The 15,995-nt window shown below is 29.7% G+C and overlaps 2 protein-coding genes across 2 annotated transcripts; one reads left to right on the forward strand and one right to left on the reverse strand.

Moving 5' to 3' along the window:
• Window positions 1-2,588: 2,588 nt before the first annotated feature.
• LOC136979459 (uncharacterized) lies at window positions 2,589-8,938 on the reverse strand. The gene is made up of 3 exons (XM_067275491.1): window positions 7,420-8,938; window positions 2,775-2,924; window positions 2,589-2,728 (listed from the first exon to the last, which is right to left on the reverse strand). Exons 1-3 carry the CDS (start codon window positions 8,936-8,938, stop codon window positions 2,589-2,591), a joined length of 1,809 nt encoding a protein of 602 aa, XP_067131592.1.
• Window positions 8,939-9,294: 356 nt separating this feature from the next.
• On the forward strand, window positions 9,295-11,233 carry LOC136979546 (uncharacterized). The gene is made up of 2 exons (XM_067275588.1): window positions 9,295-10,444; window positions 11,175-11,233. The coding sequence occupies exons 1-2, from the start codon at window positions 9,295-9,297 to the stop codon at window positions 11,231-11,233; spliced, it is 1,209 nt and encodes a 402-aa protein (XP_067131689.1).
• The last annotated feature ends 4,762 nt before the right edge of the window (window positions 11,234-15,995 follow it).

Genomic DNA, 15,995 nt, shown 5'->3' on the forward strand with positions numbered 1-15,995 from the left:
GGTAAAACACAACCGAAATAAATTACTTTTAGAACAAAAAATGAGAAAAATTTTCGCAACTTTAGATCACTTGTCATTACAAACCCCAAACTTCACTTGAGATTTGCATGTTCAACAGATCATATACGCAACTTCTATACTTCTAGCACATAGAGGATGAAGACCTGGGATTACTCAGAGGTATTGCCCGGGTATGAAATGAATAGAAAAATAGTATTTAGAGAAGAGGCGAAGGTGAAGTATAAAGAATATACGCAACTAACAAAATTGTAACTAGTCCCAGTTCCCCTAAATGTTTAATAAGTAATTATAATTTACGAAAAAACTATATAGTTTTATAGCAATATATTATTTCAAATAATCAATAAAACGATCGTTGAATGTCAGTGATGTATATTTAATTGGACTGCAATTTCAAAAAATTGTAATCCTATAAATTCTCACTGCTGTCTGTCCGTCTGTCTTTCCTTAATCTCGAGAACGGAGTTAGATAGATAAAAGCCGAGACCATATATGGTAAGTTTAGGAGCAGGAGTCCCGCTTAACTATATACGAATGTCCGATGCAAATCAGAAATCACGTTACTTAAATACAAAAATTTCCCCTGAATGGTGTTAGATAGATGACCGACACGACTGTATTGTTAAAGAAAAAGTATGATGTACAGGGGAAAACCACTACTAATTTGAGGTGGAGAGCATATATTTTAAATTAAATAAATTAAAAATATGATTAAAAATTGCAGCCCGGCATTGTGATGATGTCACAATACATAATTGCTCGTTATGTTATTAAAATTTTATTGCATTTTAATATTGAAAACGAATAAAAATCGAAAAATATTAAAATTTTATGATTTATTTTCTATAATTCTTAAAAAATTAATTATAATATTTTCGATGGATACTTGAATTCTTATTGTTACATAAATTTATATTGTTGATCTTTAATTACAACGTGCAGAGAGTTGACAGTATAGAAGAATATAAGAAAACATTTCTTTAAAATACATTATAGATGTTGTCAAAATGTAGCCTTCATTTAAATTTAAATAAGAAAAAAAATAATTGTTTATAATAAATTTAATTACTTTCAAGGTAAATTATTACCTTCATAAAATGAAATACATCTTTCCAATTATTTCGATTGTTTTATTCACACGTTAATTGGTTTAAGTTAATATAAATTTAATTATATTTAAAACTATAACTAAGGCACATTAATATTTCTTAAGTAACAAAGTAGGAAGAAACAACTTTGTAAACATATTGTTTGTTCTCAACAGAGAGGAACGAGAAGACAATATTAAAACTAACCATTAGCGTATAGTACCTTTGAACGAATTCTTTTCAACGTCAACAATGCATTAATTCTTGAAGGAAATCTTTTTCACTTTGTTGAAGTTTTATTCACTTCAATAAAGTTTTCCGAATTGTAATAAATGTGCATTCGGTAGCAACTTGTATTGCTAACAATTGTCTCTGAAGAATAGAATTGTACTAGTTAATTTGATGTGTGTGACAGAATGAAAGGATTTTTATATCTTTTGTTACGTATTTAATGATTAGACCTAATAAAAGGTTTCTAAATATATACAGAAAAGAATTTTTGTTTTATTTTTATGATTGTTAATCAGCTTTTCTTCTGTTTGAAAATTTTTCGAACAGAATTGTAAATAACAGGAAGCTTTGGATTAGATAAAATAAGAAATATTGAAGAATGGTGCAAAATCAAAGACATCAACTGGGTACACAAAAGTCTAGAAAGACTTGGACATGTCCAAAAATCATATGGCTTATTCATTAAAAGAATATTAAACTGGAAAATACAAGCTCTAGAACGAGTTAGAAAACATTATAAAATGTCTTGAAAGGAGATGGAAAACAAAAGGGCAATCTAGGGAGTAAAAAGAGAAAGCCGGGAAGGAATTTTATTTATTTATTAATAATTTTTATAAATTTTTTACATACATATTTGTACTGTACAGCACAGAGTATATATATAATTTAACACACAAAATACTTTTAAAAATACCTATGTCATGTTCTGTTATTTAAACTACATCTACAATTTCGTTTAACTGTCCAAGAGTTTTCAAGTATTGATGTCTTATCATCTATCAAATCATATAATATTTTTTTTTCTTCTCTTCCCTTTCCGTGTCCTTCCGTGTATCTTGCTAAAAGTATTCTTAGTATTTCGTTCCCGTCCAAACATATATCATCCGATTTTGCTTTCTGTCTTATCTTATTAAAAATATTCCTTTCTTCTTCAACCTATTCAACGTTTTATCATTAATAATTCTTTTATCTTCCCTCTTAATCATTTAAATATTTAAAACTACATACCTATTCTATTATCTGCCTTTTCAATTCATCTCAAATTCAATTCAAATTTGAGATATGAATATGGAGAAAGATGTTTGACATTTTTTTCTTTAATATCTATGTCTCAAATACTTCAAATTTTTTCTCATTCTATCTAAATCACGTCTCCGCTCCTCATAAAAACACAGCATTTCGCTATTTTTTTCACTCTCAAAAGTTTTGTTTTATTTTATATCTACAAAAAAGAAAAATATGAATTCTCTATTTCTTTCTATTAGCTCTTCTGCTAATAATCTTATAAAGTCTATTGCATCTCTTCTTTTTTCCCTCTTCCTCTTCTGAATTCTGTTCTAGAACATTTTTTCCTAATATTGAATCCAATGTTCTCAACCAGACCCTTGCTGCGTAAAAATTCAAATTAATTATTCTAAAATCACTATATTTAACGACTTCCGCTGTCTTTTTCAAGATCATAACAGTATCTAAAAAATCTTGCAGCCTCTCTTGATTCAGGTCTTTCGTACAGTTCTAAAATAGTTTTCGTGTCTTCTCTTCCAAGAATTGAAAATTTTATCTGAATATTACCAATCTCGAAAGCTATCAATAAGTTACATTTCATCTTTCGAATTTAATAAGTGTTAGCACATTTTTTTCTTATTCGAATTATACTTTTACATTCTTTTAAGTCTCCATAAATTTCTATCCTTTTAAGATATAAATTTTTAATGTTCTTTCCCATTAATCAACAATTTCTTTTGATTAAACACTTCATTCTATCGTTGCATTTTAAGTCTATCGTCATCCAATTAGCTTCATTATATCATACCTGTGGTCATATTGTTCACATCTTTTATATTTCTCAACTTTTGACATCGTTCTTCGTGCCATGCTTCCTTTGACTTGTCTACTTCCTTTTATAATTCCATTTTCATTTTTTCTTATTTCCATCTCCATTCAGTACCATTAACATTTTCCATTTTCTTCTTTCTTACAGTCGCTCGAGCATAAACTCCTTAACTCATGGTTTATTTATCCTAATTGTCACTGTTGATCCACAAATTCTTACCGTAATATCAATCCTCTTTGAACTTTATCTATTTCTCACTCTTAAATCTCTTGTACTTTTTTTTACTTCTCTACTCACTTTCAATTTATCAACATGCCATTTCTTTCTTTAGCCCAACTACCATCTCTTCTATAACCAAATCCAAATGACTATTCTAAGATAGACTAAGGCTTTTTTTCACACCATTCTTAAACCTTACTCTTATCAAAATGTAGCTGAGCTGAGCTCTCATTCGATCACAATGTTCCTTTCTCATAAACCTTTTCAAATGATTTAAAAGCTACGTATTTGTAATCCAAAGCTATTTATCTTACAAAAACTAATTATTATTTCTTACATTTCTCGTTCCATGTTCATTATTTTTAATAAAATTGCTCTCGCTTTCTCCGCCAAGTACTGCACTTGTCCTCCAGGAGTACAATATTTATAAGGTCTAATTATGTATATTTTATCTTCGAATTCATTTATAATTGTTAATATTTGTTGGGGGAAACTAGGAATGTGCTGTTAAGAGATAACAACAGTCAAAATGAATATGATATTATCCTTTATTAATTATAAACAGAAAATTTAAACTTTAATATTGCTATGTTTTAGATGACAAAGTGATGAATTAGTGTTTTCAAATTTAACATTTTCCCAATAAATTTTTGAAAATGATCACGAACTTAATAAAAGATTGTAGATAAAGATCATAAATAATAAAATTCTTCAGAATTTTCATAAATTTCAAATTGAAAGTCTGCTAACAAATAATTCAATGAGTGGAAATAAAAACTGAATTTTCCAAAAAGTTTTGCAACTTCTTAATTTCTTATTTTATATATACATATTTATATATACATATATATATATATACATATATACATATATACATATTACATATTTAAACAGAATTCTTGTCACTTTTCAATTACATAACTTACATTGTCTATACAATCCCTCGAATTTCATGTACTTATTTGTTGTCTAATGTGAACTACAACGCCAAATCGATCGCTATACATATAAATGAAAAATGAGCAATTATTTATTGTGACATGGTCACAATGCCGGGTTGCAATTTTTAATTACATTCATAATTTATTTAATTCAAAATATATGTACAATACGTTAAATTAGTAGTGTCTTGCCTCTGTACATTATACTTTTCCTGATAACAACAGAGTCGTGCCACTCATCTATGTAACTCCATTCAGGGGGAAATATTTGAATTGAATTTACGTGACTTTCGATCTAAATTAGATGTTCGTATATAGTTATTCGGGCCTCCTATGCCTCAGCTTTCTATAACTAGTATTGATTCTCATCTATCTAACACCTTTCTCGAGATCAATGAAGTACAGACAGATATATAAACGTTAATGAGAATTTATAGATCTGCAATATCAATATAGAAGACAATTCAGGAATGTACTGTACGTACTATAAAATATTTGTTGTGCAAATAAAAGACTATCTCTTCAGTTTACGTGATTATATAAATTATATTATTAAAATTTTAGCATTAATTTAGGATTAAAAATTTAAAAATCAAAATATTAAAAATATGTTTATATTTTAAATCAGCAAATATTCACAAATACTTGTAAATAATACTTAAAACATGAATTCCAGCAATAATTAAATATGCATTTAAAAAAAAAAATAGTTTTAGATTAAAAAAAGGTACAGTGAAGGGAATATGACCACCATGAAGCCAATTAAAGTTTTCAAACATCACGAACAATAGAATATTACTGATTTGAATATGCAAATAATTGATAATTCCTACACTTTTTTGTTCGTATATTGGCCCTATTCACGAAATACATAAATTATATCGGCCTGTATATAAGTAAAAGTGTAAGTGAATACAATAGGCTGGTTTTAATGCAGAGAATAGTTTGAAAAATATCATAAAAATTAACTCCGTAAAATAATTATACGTAGCTAATAATAATTATTATTATAAATATTTATTAAAATTATTAATAAATAATCTTTTAAAACATAAAAGAATGTTTTAACACATTAATAATACAAAAATTCTTATTCTGAATAATAATATTGTTATAATAAACGCTACGACAGACGTGTTACCTGAATAAAAATATAAGACATTGAATGTAATCAAAATAAAAACCATTTCGTGTAGTGGAAATTATTCGTGAATGGATTATTCATAGTGAGATTGCTACAGTTTTAAAGAAGTCATTCTGTATTCTTCAATTTTTAATTTATGTCTTATCGATTGAAAAAGTGAAGTGGCAGAGATATGGAGTACAAACAAATATTGAAGTTACAAAGCAATTATCAGATATCTTCTGAAATAGACTTTATTCACAGCAAGAAAAAGTTGGCAAGGTCGCTTATTTTTTTAAAAAAACTCAAAATGTTCTAAAAAATATAAAGGACGACGACCGTACAAGTTTTCATTTACACGAAATGGTCGTCGTCCTTTATATTTTTTACATTTTTTCAATTAAAAAATCGACCTTGTGTTGTGTATTGCAACTATTTTTTTTTCTATCTCTTCAAGTTCTTAAATATATAGTAAATAAGTTACTTTCGCCAAATGACATTTGCCAATGACAGATTCATAGATGCTGTTTTATGTTTATATTTTGTTTATATTGTTCTATATAAGTAGGACAAATCTCTTCGAACAGATTATAAATCTGTTTAATTGTTGAAAACAGAATTTTCTTTTATGAATTCATTAACTATTACTTAAAAATGCCCCCCAGATTTTTACATTTTTGCGTTCGGGGATTTTAAAACGTAAATAAATGCGAAATTTGGGGGGTTTTTTCATCCACTTTAAAGTTTAATAACTCCTGTGCATTTGTCGAAATTTTCTGAAATTTTTCAGGAATGTTTGTATATTAGAACATGTTTCTAGAAATTTTAAGGACTGTTGGTCCGGGAGATAGGCCCACACCAAATATCAAGTCAATATGAAGACCTAGAGGTCACGGTAGCAATTATTAGGGATGTAAAGAAATAAAGAACAACGTTGCCATTCTTTTTATTATGGAAACTTCAAACAAATTTTAATTACCAAAATTCGATGAATTAAAATCTTGCCTAACTCGAAAGAATCATGTAATACAACTTCTTAAATATTTAGAAACAGGCGCTTAATTTAAGGAAAGTTAAAGTAGCAATTCTGATAGAAATAATGAGACTTGTATAAGCTTTTAAAAAGTAGTCAGTTCAAAATTGACATACAAAATTATAAGGAAATACGCTTCATAATTATATTTGTGTTAAAAGTACTACAGAATATCAGATAGATATATATGTCATCACGGAGATTTTCATTTGATTATTATCAAATAAAAAGTCTATCAAGCGCTACAGCACTCATCTTCTTTCCTGGATTTATTGCATGGTTAAATGTTATAAAAGAAGTAGTTATTATATACTCATTTCTTCCATGATATAGGTATCCCTCCTCTCTTTCTTTCAAACATGTGACAAAGAAATCAGTGAAACCGTGCAATAAACTCACTTTCGAAGCGTGGAATAGAACTGTAGCAAAACATGAAGATTTTCCTTGATCCACATTCATCAATTGTGAACATTGCATGAAAAATTTAAAATAAAATGTATTTTATCCGATCTTCTATTCAACTCCAATAACCACCACCTTATAAGTTGCTGAGGGAATTTTTAATTAAGAAAACAAACGTTTTCGATCTATTCCATAGATCATCTTCAGGTTTAAACTGACGAACAAAAATAATTCCAAAGAATGGAACACAAAATATTTAAATTCAAAAAACCCGACAACGGAGCAACTAATTAAAATTAGAATTAAAGCGCAAAAAATACCCAAATGTAAATTAACAAACACATAACAATATTAAAGTTATTAGTACACGCTAAAAATCATTTAACAGATAATAAAATATTAAGGTTCTCCAAATACGAAACACATCGCAAATCATGAGCCATTTGTAAGTCTCTTAATTGCAAATTTCCAAGCTGACGGTAATCCCTCAGCGTCCCTGGCGTTAATGCATCTATTCTCGAGTCTACTCTTGTAAATTTCTATTTTTTCCGCCGTCTTTGCTAAAGTTGGAGAATATATTTGTTTGACGATTTCCGCCTCTTCCCATCCAACGACGGATCCTTCGGCCTGGGCCATCTGGGCCAGAACAGTTGCGTTAGAACTTTTCCTTACATCATATTTATGCTCTTTGATTCTTACACCTAGGTTCCTTGTTGTAACCCCTATATACTCCTGTTTTAGTCCTAATTGCTGATTTTCATAAGGGATCCTATAGACCCCAGCTCTATCCTCTTTCTTAATCTTCCCTTTATCAGTTCTCAGAATTTTGTAGAGGTTCGGGGCTCGTTTGAAGATCAATGTTGATTTTTTAATGTCCGCTATCTCCTTCATAATGCCCCGTACATTTTTGTTGAAAGTAAACTTGGTATATCCACTAGGTCTTTGTTTAGAGGTTCTTGTGTCACTCTTTTCAAACTTCCTCACGATACCATTAATTACGCTTCTTCTGTAGCCCAAGCTCTCTGCTATTCGCATGATCCTGTCGATCTCGTTAACCCTGTCCATAACGTTATCGCAATAAGTAAAAGCCCTCCTGACTAAGGTGCGAAAGGCTGCCAATTTATAACGAAATGGATCATTTGACTGTGGCGGGATGTAGAGTGGGCTATGTGTGGGTTTAGTATACACTTTAGTGGATAGATGCCCTCTCTTAAAAGCGATATTGATGTCTAAGAAGTGTACCTCCACTGAACTTTTTTGCTCTAGTTTCAGACGTAGGCCGTCTTCGTTATCGTTAATTCTTTCTATAAAGGTACTAATTCCTCGATTACTTCTCCAAATTATAAGGATATCGTCAACATATCTCTTGTAGTAAACTATACTGTTTCTGAAGCTGTGCAGAACCTTTTCTTCAATTTTCTTAACCACTAATTCGCACAGAAGCCCCGACATAGGGCTTCCCATAGGAACTCCCCTATTCTGTTTGTAAGTATGGCCTTCGAAGCCAAAGAAGGATTCACAGCATACCAGGTTAGCCATCTCCAAGACATCGTCCCTGTGGTGTAACTCTGGGTTTACTTTAAATAAGGATTCCATTAGCGTTTCCAAACAGGACTCAATTTTTACGGATGGGTACATACTCTCGTAATCTAATATAGTACCCACTTCCTCATCCATCAGAGTTATGTCTTGCAACTCTTTAACTACTACCGTAGGATCCTTTGCAACCAATATACTGTCTTCCAGTAGGGAGGAAAGATAACCGTGCAACCTTTTTTCTAAGAAAAACGTAGGGGCTTTAATTTTTTCCACAATTGGCCTTATTCTCTTGCCTTCTTTATGCGTTTTAGCAAACGCAAATAGCCTTGGGACCCCAGGTCTGGGGTTACGGCACTTCTTGATAAACGGTAAAATCGTCGAGAGCTTACTTCCTTCGAGTTTCTTGAGCCTCCTATCTATATTCTCAACGATTTTATCGTTGGTCCTAACACACTCCGTCTCTTCGAGGTACTCCTCCAATGCTTTATTATAAGTCTGCCTTTTCATGATGACTATTTGTTTACTCTTATCCGCTCTTGCAGCCACCAAGTCGTTTACAAGTCGATAAAATCGTTGAGAATATAGATAGGAGGCTCAAGAAACTCGAAGGAAGTAAGCTCTCGACGATTTTACCGTTTATCAAGAAGTGCCGTAACCCCAGACCTGGGGTCCCAAGGCTATTTGCGTTTGCTAAAACGCATAAAGAAGGCAAGAGAATAAGGCCAATTGTGGAAAAAATTAAAGCCCCTACGTTTTTCTTAGAAAAAAGGTTGCACGGTTATCTTTCCTCCCTACTGGAAGACAGTATATTGGTTGCAAAGGATCCTACGGTAGTAGTTAAAGAGTTGCAAGACATAACTCTGATGGATGAGGAAGTGGGTACTATATTAGATTACGAGAGTATGTACCCATCCGTAAAAATTGAGTCCTGTTTGGAAACGCTAATGGAATCCTTATTTAAAGTAAACCCAGAGTTACACCACAGGGACGATGTCTTGGAGATGGCTAACCTGGTATGCTGTGAATCCTTCTTTGGCTTCGAAGGCCATACTTACAAACAGAATAGGGGAGTTCCTATGGGAAGCCCTATGTCGGGGCTTCTGTGCGAATTAGTGGTTAAGAAAATTGAAGAAAAGGTTCTGCACAGCTTCAGAAACAGTATAGTTTACTACAAGAGATATGTTGACGATATCCTTATAATTTGGAGAAGTAATCGAGGAATTAGTACCTTTATAGAAAGAATTAACGATAACGAAGACGGCCTACGTCTGAAACTAGAGCAAAAAAGTTCAGTGGAGGTACACTTCTTAGACATCAATATCGCTTTTAAGAGAGGGCATCTATCCACTAAAGTGTATACTAAACCCACACATAGCCCACTCTACATCCCGCCACAGTCAAATGATCCATTTCGTTATAAATTGGCAGCCTTTCGCACCTTAGTCAGGAGGGCTTTTACTTATTGCGATAACGTTATGGACAGGGTTAACGAGATCGACAGGATCATGCGAATAGCAGAGAGCTTGGGCTACAGAAGAAGCGTAATTAATGGTATCGTGAGGAAGTTTGAAAAGAGTGACACAAGAACCTCTAAACAAAGACCTAGTGGATATACCAAGTTTACTTTCAACAAAAATGTACGGGGCATTATGAAGGAGATAGCGGACATTAAAAAATCAACATTGATCTTCAAACGAGCCCCGAACCTCTACAAAATTCTGAGAACTGATAAAGGGAAGATTAAGAAAGAGGATAGAGCTGGGGTCTATAGGATCCCTTATGAAAATCAGCAATTAGGACTAAAACAGGAGTATATAGGGGTTACAACAAGGAACCTAGGTGTAAGAATCAAAGAGCATAAATATGATGTAAGGAAAAGTTCTAACGCAACTGTTCTGGCCCAGATGGCCCAGGCCGAAGGATCCGTCGTTGGATGGGAAGAGGCGGAAATCGTCAAACAAATATATTCTCCAACTTTAGCAAAGACGGCGGAAAAAATAGAAATTTACAAGAGTAGACTCGAGAATAGATGCATTAACGCCAGGGACGCTGAGGGATTACCGTCAGCTTGGAAATTTGCAATTAAGAGACTTACAAATGGCTCATGATTTGCGATGTGTTTCGTATTTGGAGAACCTTAATATTTTATTATCTGTTAAATGATTTTTAGCGTGTACTAATAACTTTAATATTGTTATGTGTTTGTTAATTTACATTTGGGTATTTTTTGCGCTTTAATTCTAATTTTAATTAGTTGCTCCGTTGTCGGGTTTTTTGAATTTAAATATTTTGTGTTCCATTCTTTGGAATTATTTTTGTTCGTCAGTTTAAACCTGAAGATGATCTATGGAATAGATCGAAAACGTTTGTTTTCTTAATTAAAAATTCCCTCAGCAACTTATAAGGTGGTGGTTATTGGAGTTTATGTTTTTTGCTGAGTACGTTTATGTTCAATACTTCTATTCAACTTTTCAAATAGGTTTTCAATTCGGGTAATTTTGAGGAATTTTTCAAAAGAAAATGAATCGGTTAACTTAAAACTAATACAGTATTTTCGTTTCTTGAGGGAATAATGCCCTCATTGAGAAACACTGCACTAGTACATTATTATATATTTATAAATTCTATTGTGAGATAATTATGGTACTTATATTATAGAGTTAAAACATTTTTGTAATTTTCCAAATGGTATTGAAGATTATGTAAATAAGTATACGCAGTTTTATTTGTTATTGTCGATAAGGACAGGATAGTCGAGAAAGAAAAGCTGGAGATTTTTCTCTGGGTTCAGAGGAAACTTAAGAACCCTTAGTGATTCATACTTCTATAAAATTAACTGTGACTCATGTTTTTGTTTTGTACTAAACACAGGGACTGGTAACAATCTTTGTCCGCAGTTTTCGCTTGTTCGTGTTCCTATGATATCAATATTTCCTTCTAAGTACCCCTGAATCCTGGAACCCGTACATGGATCCTAAGAGCGTTATTATCTTTAAGAAACTAACTAAATTTATAAGATTAGTCAACCTTAGTGCACAGCCAAAAGAGAAAATTTTGCTCAACCTTTTAATAAACTGTACTTTTAACTATTTTGTGAACCCGTAACACACGAGTAAAAAAGTTTTTACTTGTGTGTTACTACCAGTTTTCCTTTACCTTAAAACATCCGTTATTTAAGAGGAAAATACCAGAAAAAGTTGTCAGTTAAAAGATTCTATTGAGAACAGAATCATCGTATTGCCTGTAATGCTGTTAACTAGTATTGCGTATAATTAAATTTTATACTTGTGTGTTATAACCGGCCGGTCTTTTCTTTTAAAATCTGTTATTTAGTTGCGGTCTTATATTATTAAGAGCGGGATCATCATATTATCTTTATATATGCCAGAAATTCTGCTTATAGTCATCTACGCGAGATGGCTGGACTGACGAAGGACTGACTATAATTTTTGGGTCTGATCTCTGACTCATTTTTCGGGTATGATAAGCCTGAAAATTAGCCAAATTTAGGCCACACGAAGATGTATCAATATTTCTTTTTGTTTCATTTATGCTAATTAATTTTCAAACACGATTCCAAAAAGCAAAGACAGTGATGCCGGTAGCTCTGATAAGCCAATGAAAAGCTGTAGAAGAAAAAGCTTTAGAGGGAAAAAAATTAATTTTATATTCAGTGAGAAAAGAAATTAAAAAATCTTTGAAAGTACACTTTAAGTTATTATTATGATTTACGGTATGGTGCTATTTATTGTTAATATATTGTTTATTTGCCTTCTTTGTATAAGTAAAAGCAAAACTGTTTTAAGAAACGTAATTTTAGTAAATAAATTGATTAGTTAATTGATCTAAGCCGTAGGTTTTAACCTCGCCACACAAAATACTGCGGGTGCCCTTGCATCCACCTATGATCCATACTGGCAAACCCAATGCGGGTCAGGTCCACTAGTAACAGAGCGATTGCGGTCGACTATATAAACGATGATACTTTAGCATTAATCAATCAAATCGCTTACTATTTAAATAACAAATAAATTACACAATTTGAGAAATATTTATAATAAGAATTTTCTAAAACAGAAAATTTTGATTGTTAGTTTAACCGTGCTTCTAATTTTTTCAAATTATTTTAAATTTTATGCATTAACTTAATATTAAATTATATTGACAACTAACGTTTAAATTATTATTTAAAACTGTTATTAAAATGAATTAAATTATCTTGCTTTAAGTATTGAAAAATAAACAAAGAAACACGCTATTTAACCATTCTCCCAATGTTAAAATTAAATTAAAATATATTTTAATTTTAAAAGATTTATAACATTTTAAAGTATAAATCTATTCAAATATTTTAATGTGACATTCATTACAAGTTAATTTGTAATCATTTTAAAAAGAAAAACCGACGAATATCAAATTTTCAGATACTGTTAGTGCCATCTCTTATCATAGATATAAACTATCAAAAACACTTAAACAATAAATATAAATTAATATTTACTAACTGAAAATGTTCCTAAACGCTTTGCACTTGTAACACGTAAATCTTGAATTCTCGAATAAAATATATTCAGAAGAATAAGCCATTTTCCCCATTCTCCGGACACAAAGAAACTTCCCAAAATTTAGTTTTTTTTTACGGTATAAATTAAAGTTTCATTTGATACATTATGAAATGTTTGTTTTTAATTATTTTATTAATTTTATTAATATTTTTGACTACTTGCATAGAAAATACAACTCCATATTTATGACTGGCTTGTGTCCATTCTCGTTACTTTCATACACTGTTCAAACTGAATAATTCATAAAACATCAAAAACTTATGGTTGACACCACTTTTTTGCTCCCCCAAAAAATTCTTTAGTCAAAGATGTATAAAAAACACTTACAATTAAAGTATCAGCTGTAATTCTGAAGAAATTAATAATTCTCTAAAAAAATATTTTACTAAAAAAAGGGAACTTTAAAAGTCATGTTTTAAATGTGTAAACAAATAAAAATTTACATAAAATATCTTTGATCTATATTAAATTTAGAGAGATGTAGCCTACTTTAACGAGAAAGACTTCTTGATACATTAGAATTTCTTTCTTACTTTAGAATTGTAACAAAAATCACTTTTTATACCCTTGAATATGATCTGAAATGATTCAAGAAATTTGAATTAAAAAATAAAAAAATAAAAAAATATGAACTTGAATATTACTGTAAATATCTTTAACTAAAAACTTCCTCAATAATAAATACTTCATAAAATGTATTTTTTTTTGTTGCAGATTAATAAAATATAATAGATGCAAGCAATTGAATGGATATATAAAACAATTGAAATTGGACAATAATAATGTATTGAAACGTAATGGATTAAGAGAAGCAATTAAAGTAAAAAAACTCTTACTAACTAAAAGACATAGGGAACTTAGACTTAAATTTGCCGAGAAGTATAAAAATTGGACTGTGGATTATTTAAGACATATAATTTTCTCAGATGAATCAAAAATGTACTAAAACCTTCCTTCAGTAGTTGCCTATTGAATTTTTGGATTGGCTCTCTCAATTCTCAGACTTAAAATCAAATGAAAAGCTGTGGCCCTAACTCAAACTTTCCTAACTCAGCTAGCAGTATCCATGAACTATGGAAAGAGCTGATGCAGTTTGGGGGGAAAAATAGGTGACAGCATGAAGAAAGAATTAGTGAGGTACCGAAGGCCAAAGGTGGCTACACAAACTATTAATTGATGATTTGAACATTTTTTTATCTATTAAAATAAGAAACAAAATTATTCTTCACATGAAAACAATAACTTTTCTTTCATTCTTTCAAAATGCTGTAACTAAATTTCTTATAAATTTTCATGCTTAACATTATAAACATTTATTAAATCAATAAAGTGATTATTGTAAAAGTATGCGAACATTTTTTAGTATATTGTGTAAATAACTTATATATATATATAATGCTATATAAATGTATACTGTATGTATGTATGTATGTATGTATATATGTGTGTATACATGTATACACATATTTTAAAATTGATTCAATGCCATTTCCTCAGGTTACTAAACGTTTAAATATTTTATTAATAAGAAATTACTTAAGGTTTTAATATTAATACCGTATTATTAAATTATTAGAATGTAATTAGTACTAAGTTAATTGTATTCTGCTTTACTGGAATATTATGATAAAGGTATATTACCAGCTCCTAGTTTATCTTCGAGGGCTTCTATTGGCAATAGAATCTTAATACAATAAAAAATCACCTGACTTCCGGTCCAGAACAAAGTTCGTATATGTTATAGTTAATTGGGGCTTCGGACCCGTAAGCTTTCCATACGTGGTCTCAATATTAATCTAACTCCATTCTTGAAATTAAGGGAGGATATTTTTAATCAATCTCACTTTTTCCTCCTTTAATGAAGAGATTTATATTTAGATAAAAGGAGAATTTATATACGAAAAAATTTGCTAACAAATTTTTATGAAATAATATCTTACTAAAATATTTATGAAGTGTGCAAACGAAAAAACTTCAAAAAGAGTAAATTGATTTTATTTGTGTGATGTTTCGGATAATCAAGATGAAAGGAAATGAACAGGACCGAAGAAAAAATATGATGAATATTTTACTATAAAAAAGGTGTTTTAAATTCTTCATATTTATATTAAAAATTAAAGGATACTTCACTTTAAATACTCCTTTCAAGTTTCAACATTTTCCAAGTAATTTTAATACTTTTTTCTTATAGAATTCAATATTAATAAATAATAAATATTTAAAAGTATGGGTATAAATTTTCTAATTCACATTATAACAAATGTATTATTGATAAAATATTGCATTAGAATTATTGTAATAAATCTTTAATATTTTATAGATATTTTTTATGAATAAAAAATTAAATATACTTTATATACTTTAAAGTTATTCAATTATTTATAAATAAAAAACTTAACCATAATTTATATATAAATATATATCTAATAAAATTGTTAACTATTTATATATATTATTAATTAATTTTTTTTATTCAATTAGAATAAAAAGAATTTAATTTCTATTAATTAAGTTTAAACAAAGTAACGTAATTCTTTAAATTGTATAGCATTGAGTAAACATTATTAATTAGAATTAGAATAATTAGTTAATAATAATTTATTTAATGTAGAATTAATATAGTAGCTCAACATGTAAAGAAAAGAAAATAAATTAATAATTAAATATTATTTTATTATTTCTATTTAATAACAGATGGCAGCACACGACTTTGAAGAGATATCATGAATATTAGAATCTCACGTAATTTTTCTTTTTATAAAAAGTTAATAAATAAATAATAATTCATATCAGCTTTTTAATAAAATCAAATGTTTATATAATTATTTTTATTTTTCTCTTCTAAGAAAACCTCTTTTCATGGCCATTGTGTAAATTCCCGAAGTTATTAATCAGAATACGAACCCTGATCCACAGAGCGGTAGGCTAAATTATTAAATGAAATATTACATGATTATTTTTTGTATATAAGTATAAAAATGCCGAAATATTATTAGCTT

The sequence above is a fragment of the Centruroides vittatus genome, unplaced genomic scaffold (genome assembly GCF_030686945.1).
Source record: "Centruroides vittatus isolate TY-2023 unplaced genomic scaffold, ASM3068694v2 contig_10, whole genome shotgun sequence".
NCBI classification, from domain to species: domain Eukaryota; kingdom Metazoa; phylum Arthropoda; class Arachnida; order Scorpiones; family Buthidae; genus Centruroides; species Centruroides vittatus.

Bases quoted from the DNA above. Each gene is read 5' to 3' on its own strand.
- LOC136979546 (XM_067275588.1), top strand. From the start codon at position 9,295: ATGGATGAGGAAGTGGGTACTATATTAGATTACGAGAGTATGTACCCA. The intron at 10,445-11,174 runs GTAGACTCGAGA...ATTGTCGATAAG, and splicing joins AAAAATAGAAATTTACAAGA to GACAGGATAGTCGAGAAAGA.
- LOC136979459 (XM_067275491.1), bottom strand. From the start codon at position 8,938: ATGAAAAGGCAGACTTATAATAAAGCATTGGAGGAGTACCTCGAAGAG. The intron at 2,925-7,419 runs GTAGACTCGAGA...ACTTATTGATAG, and splicing joins AAAAATAGAAATTTACAAGA to CTTTCGAGATTGGTAATATT. The intron at 2,729-2,774 runs GTTAAATATAGT...ATTTTTACGCAG, and splicing joins TGAAAAAGACAGCGGAAGTC to CAAGGGTCTGGTTGAGAACA.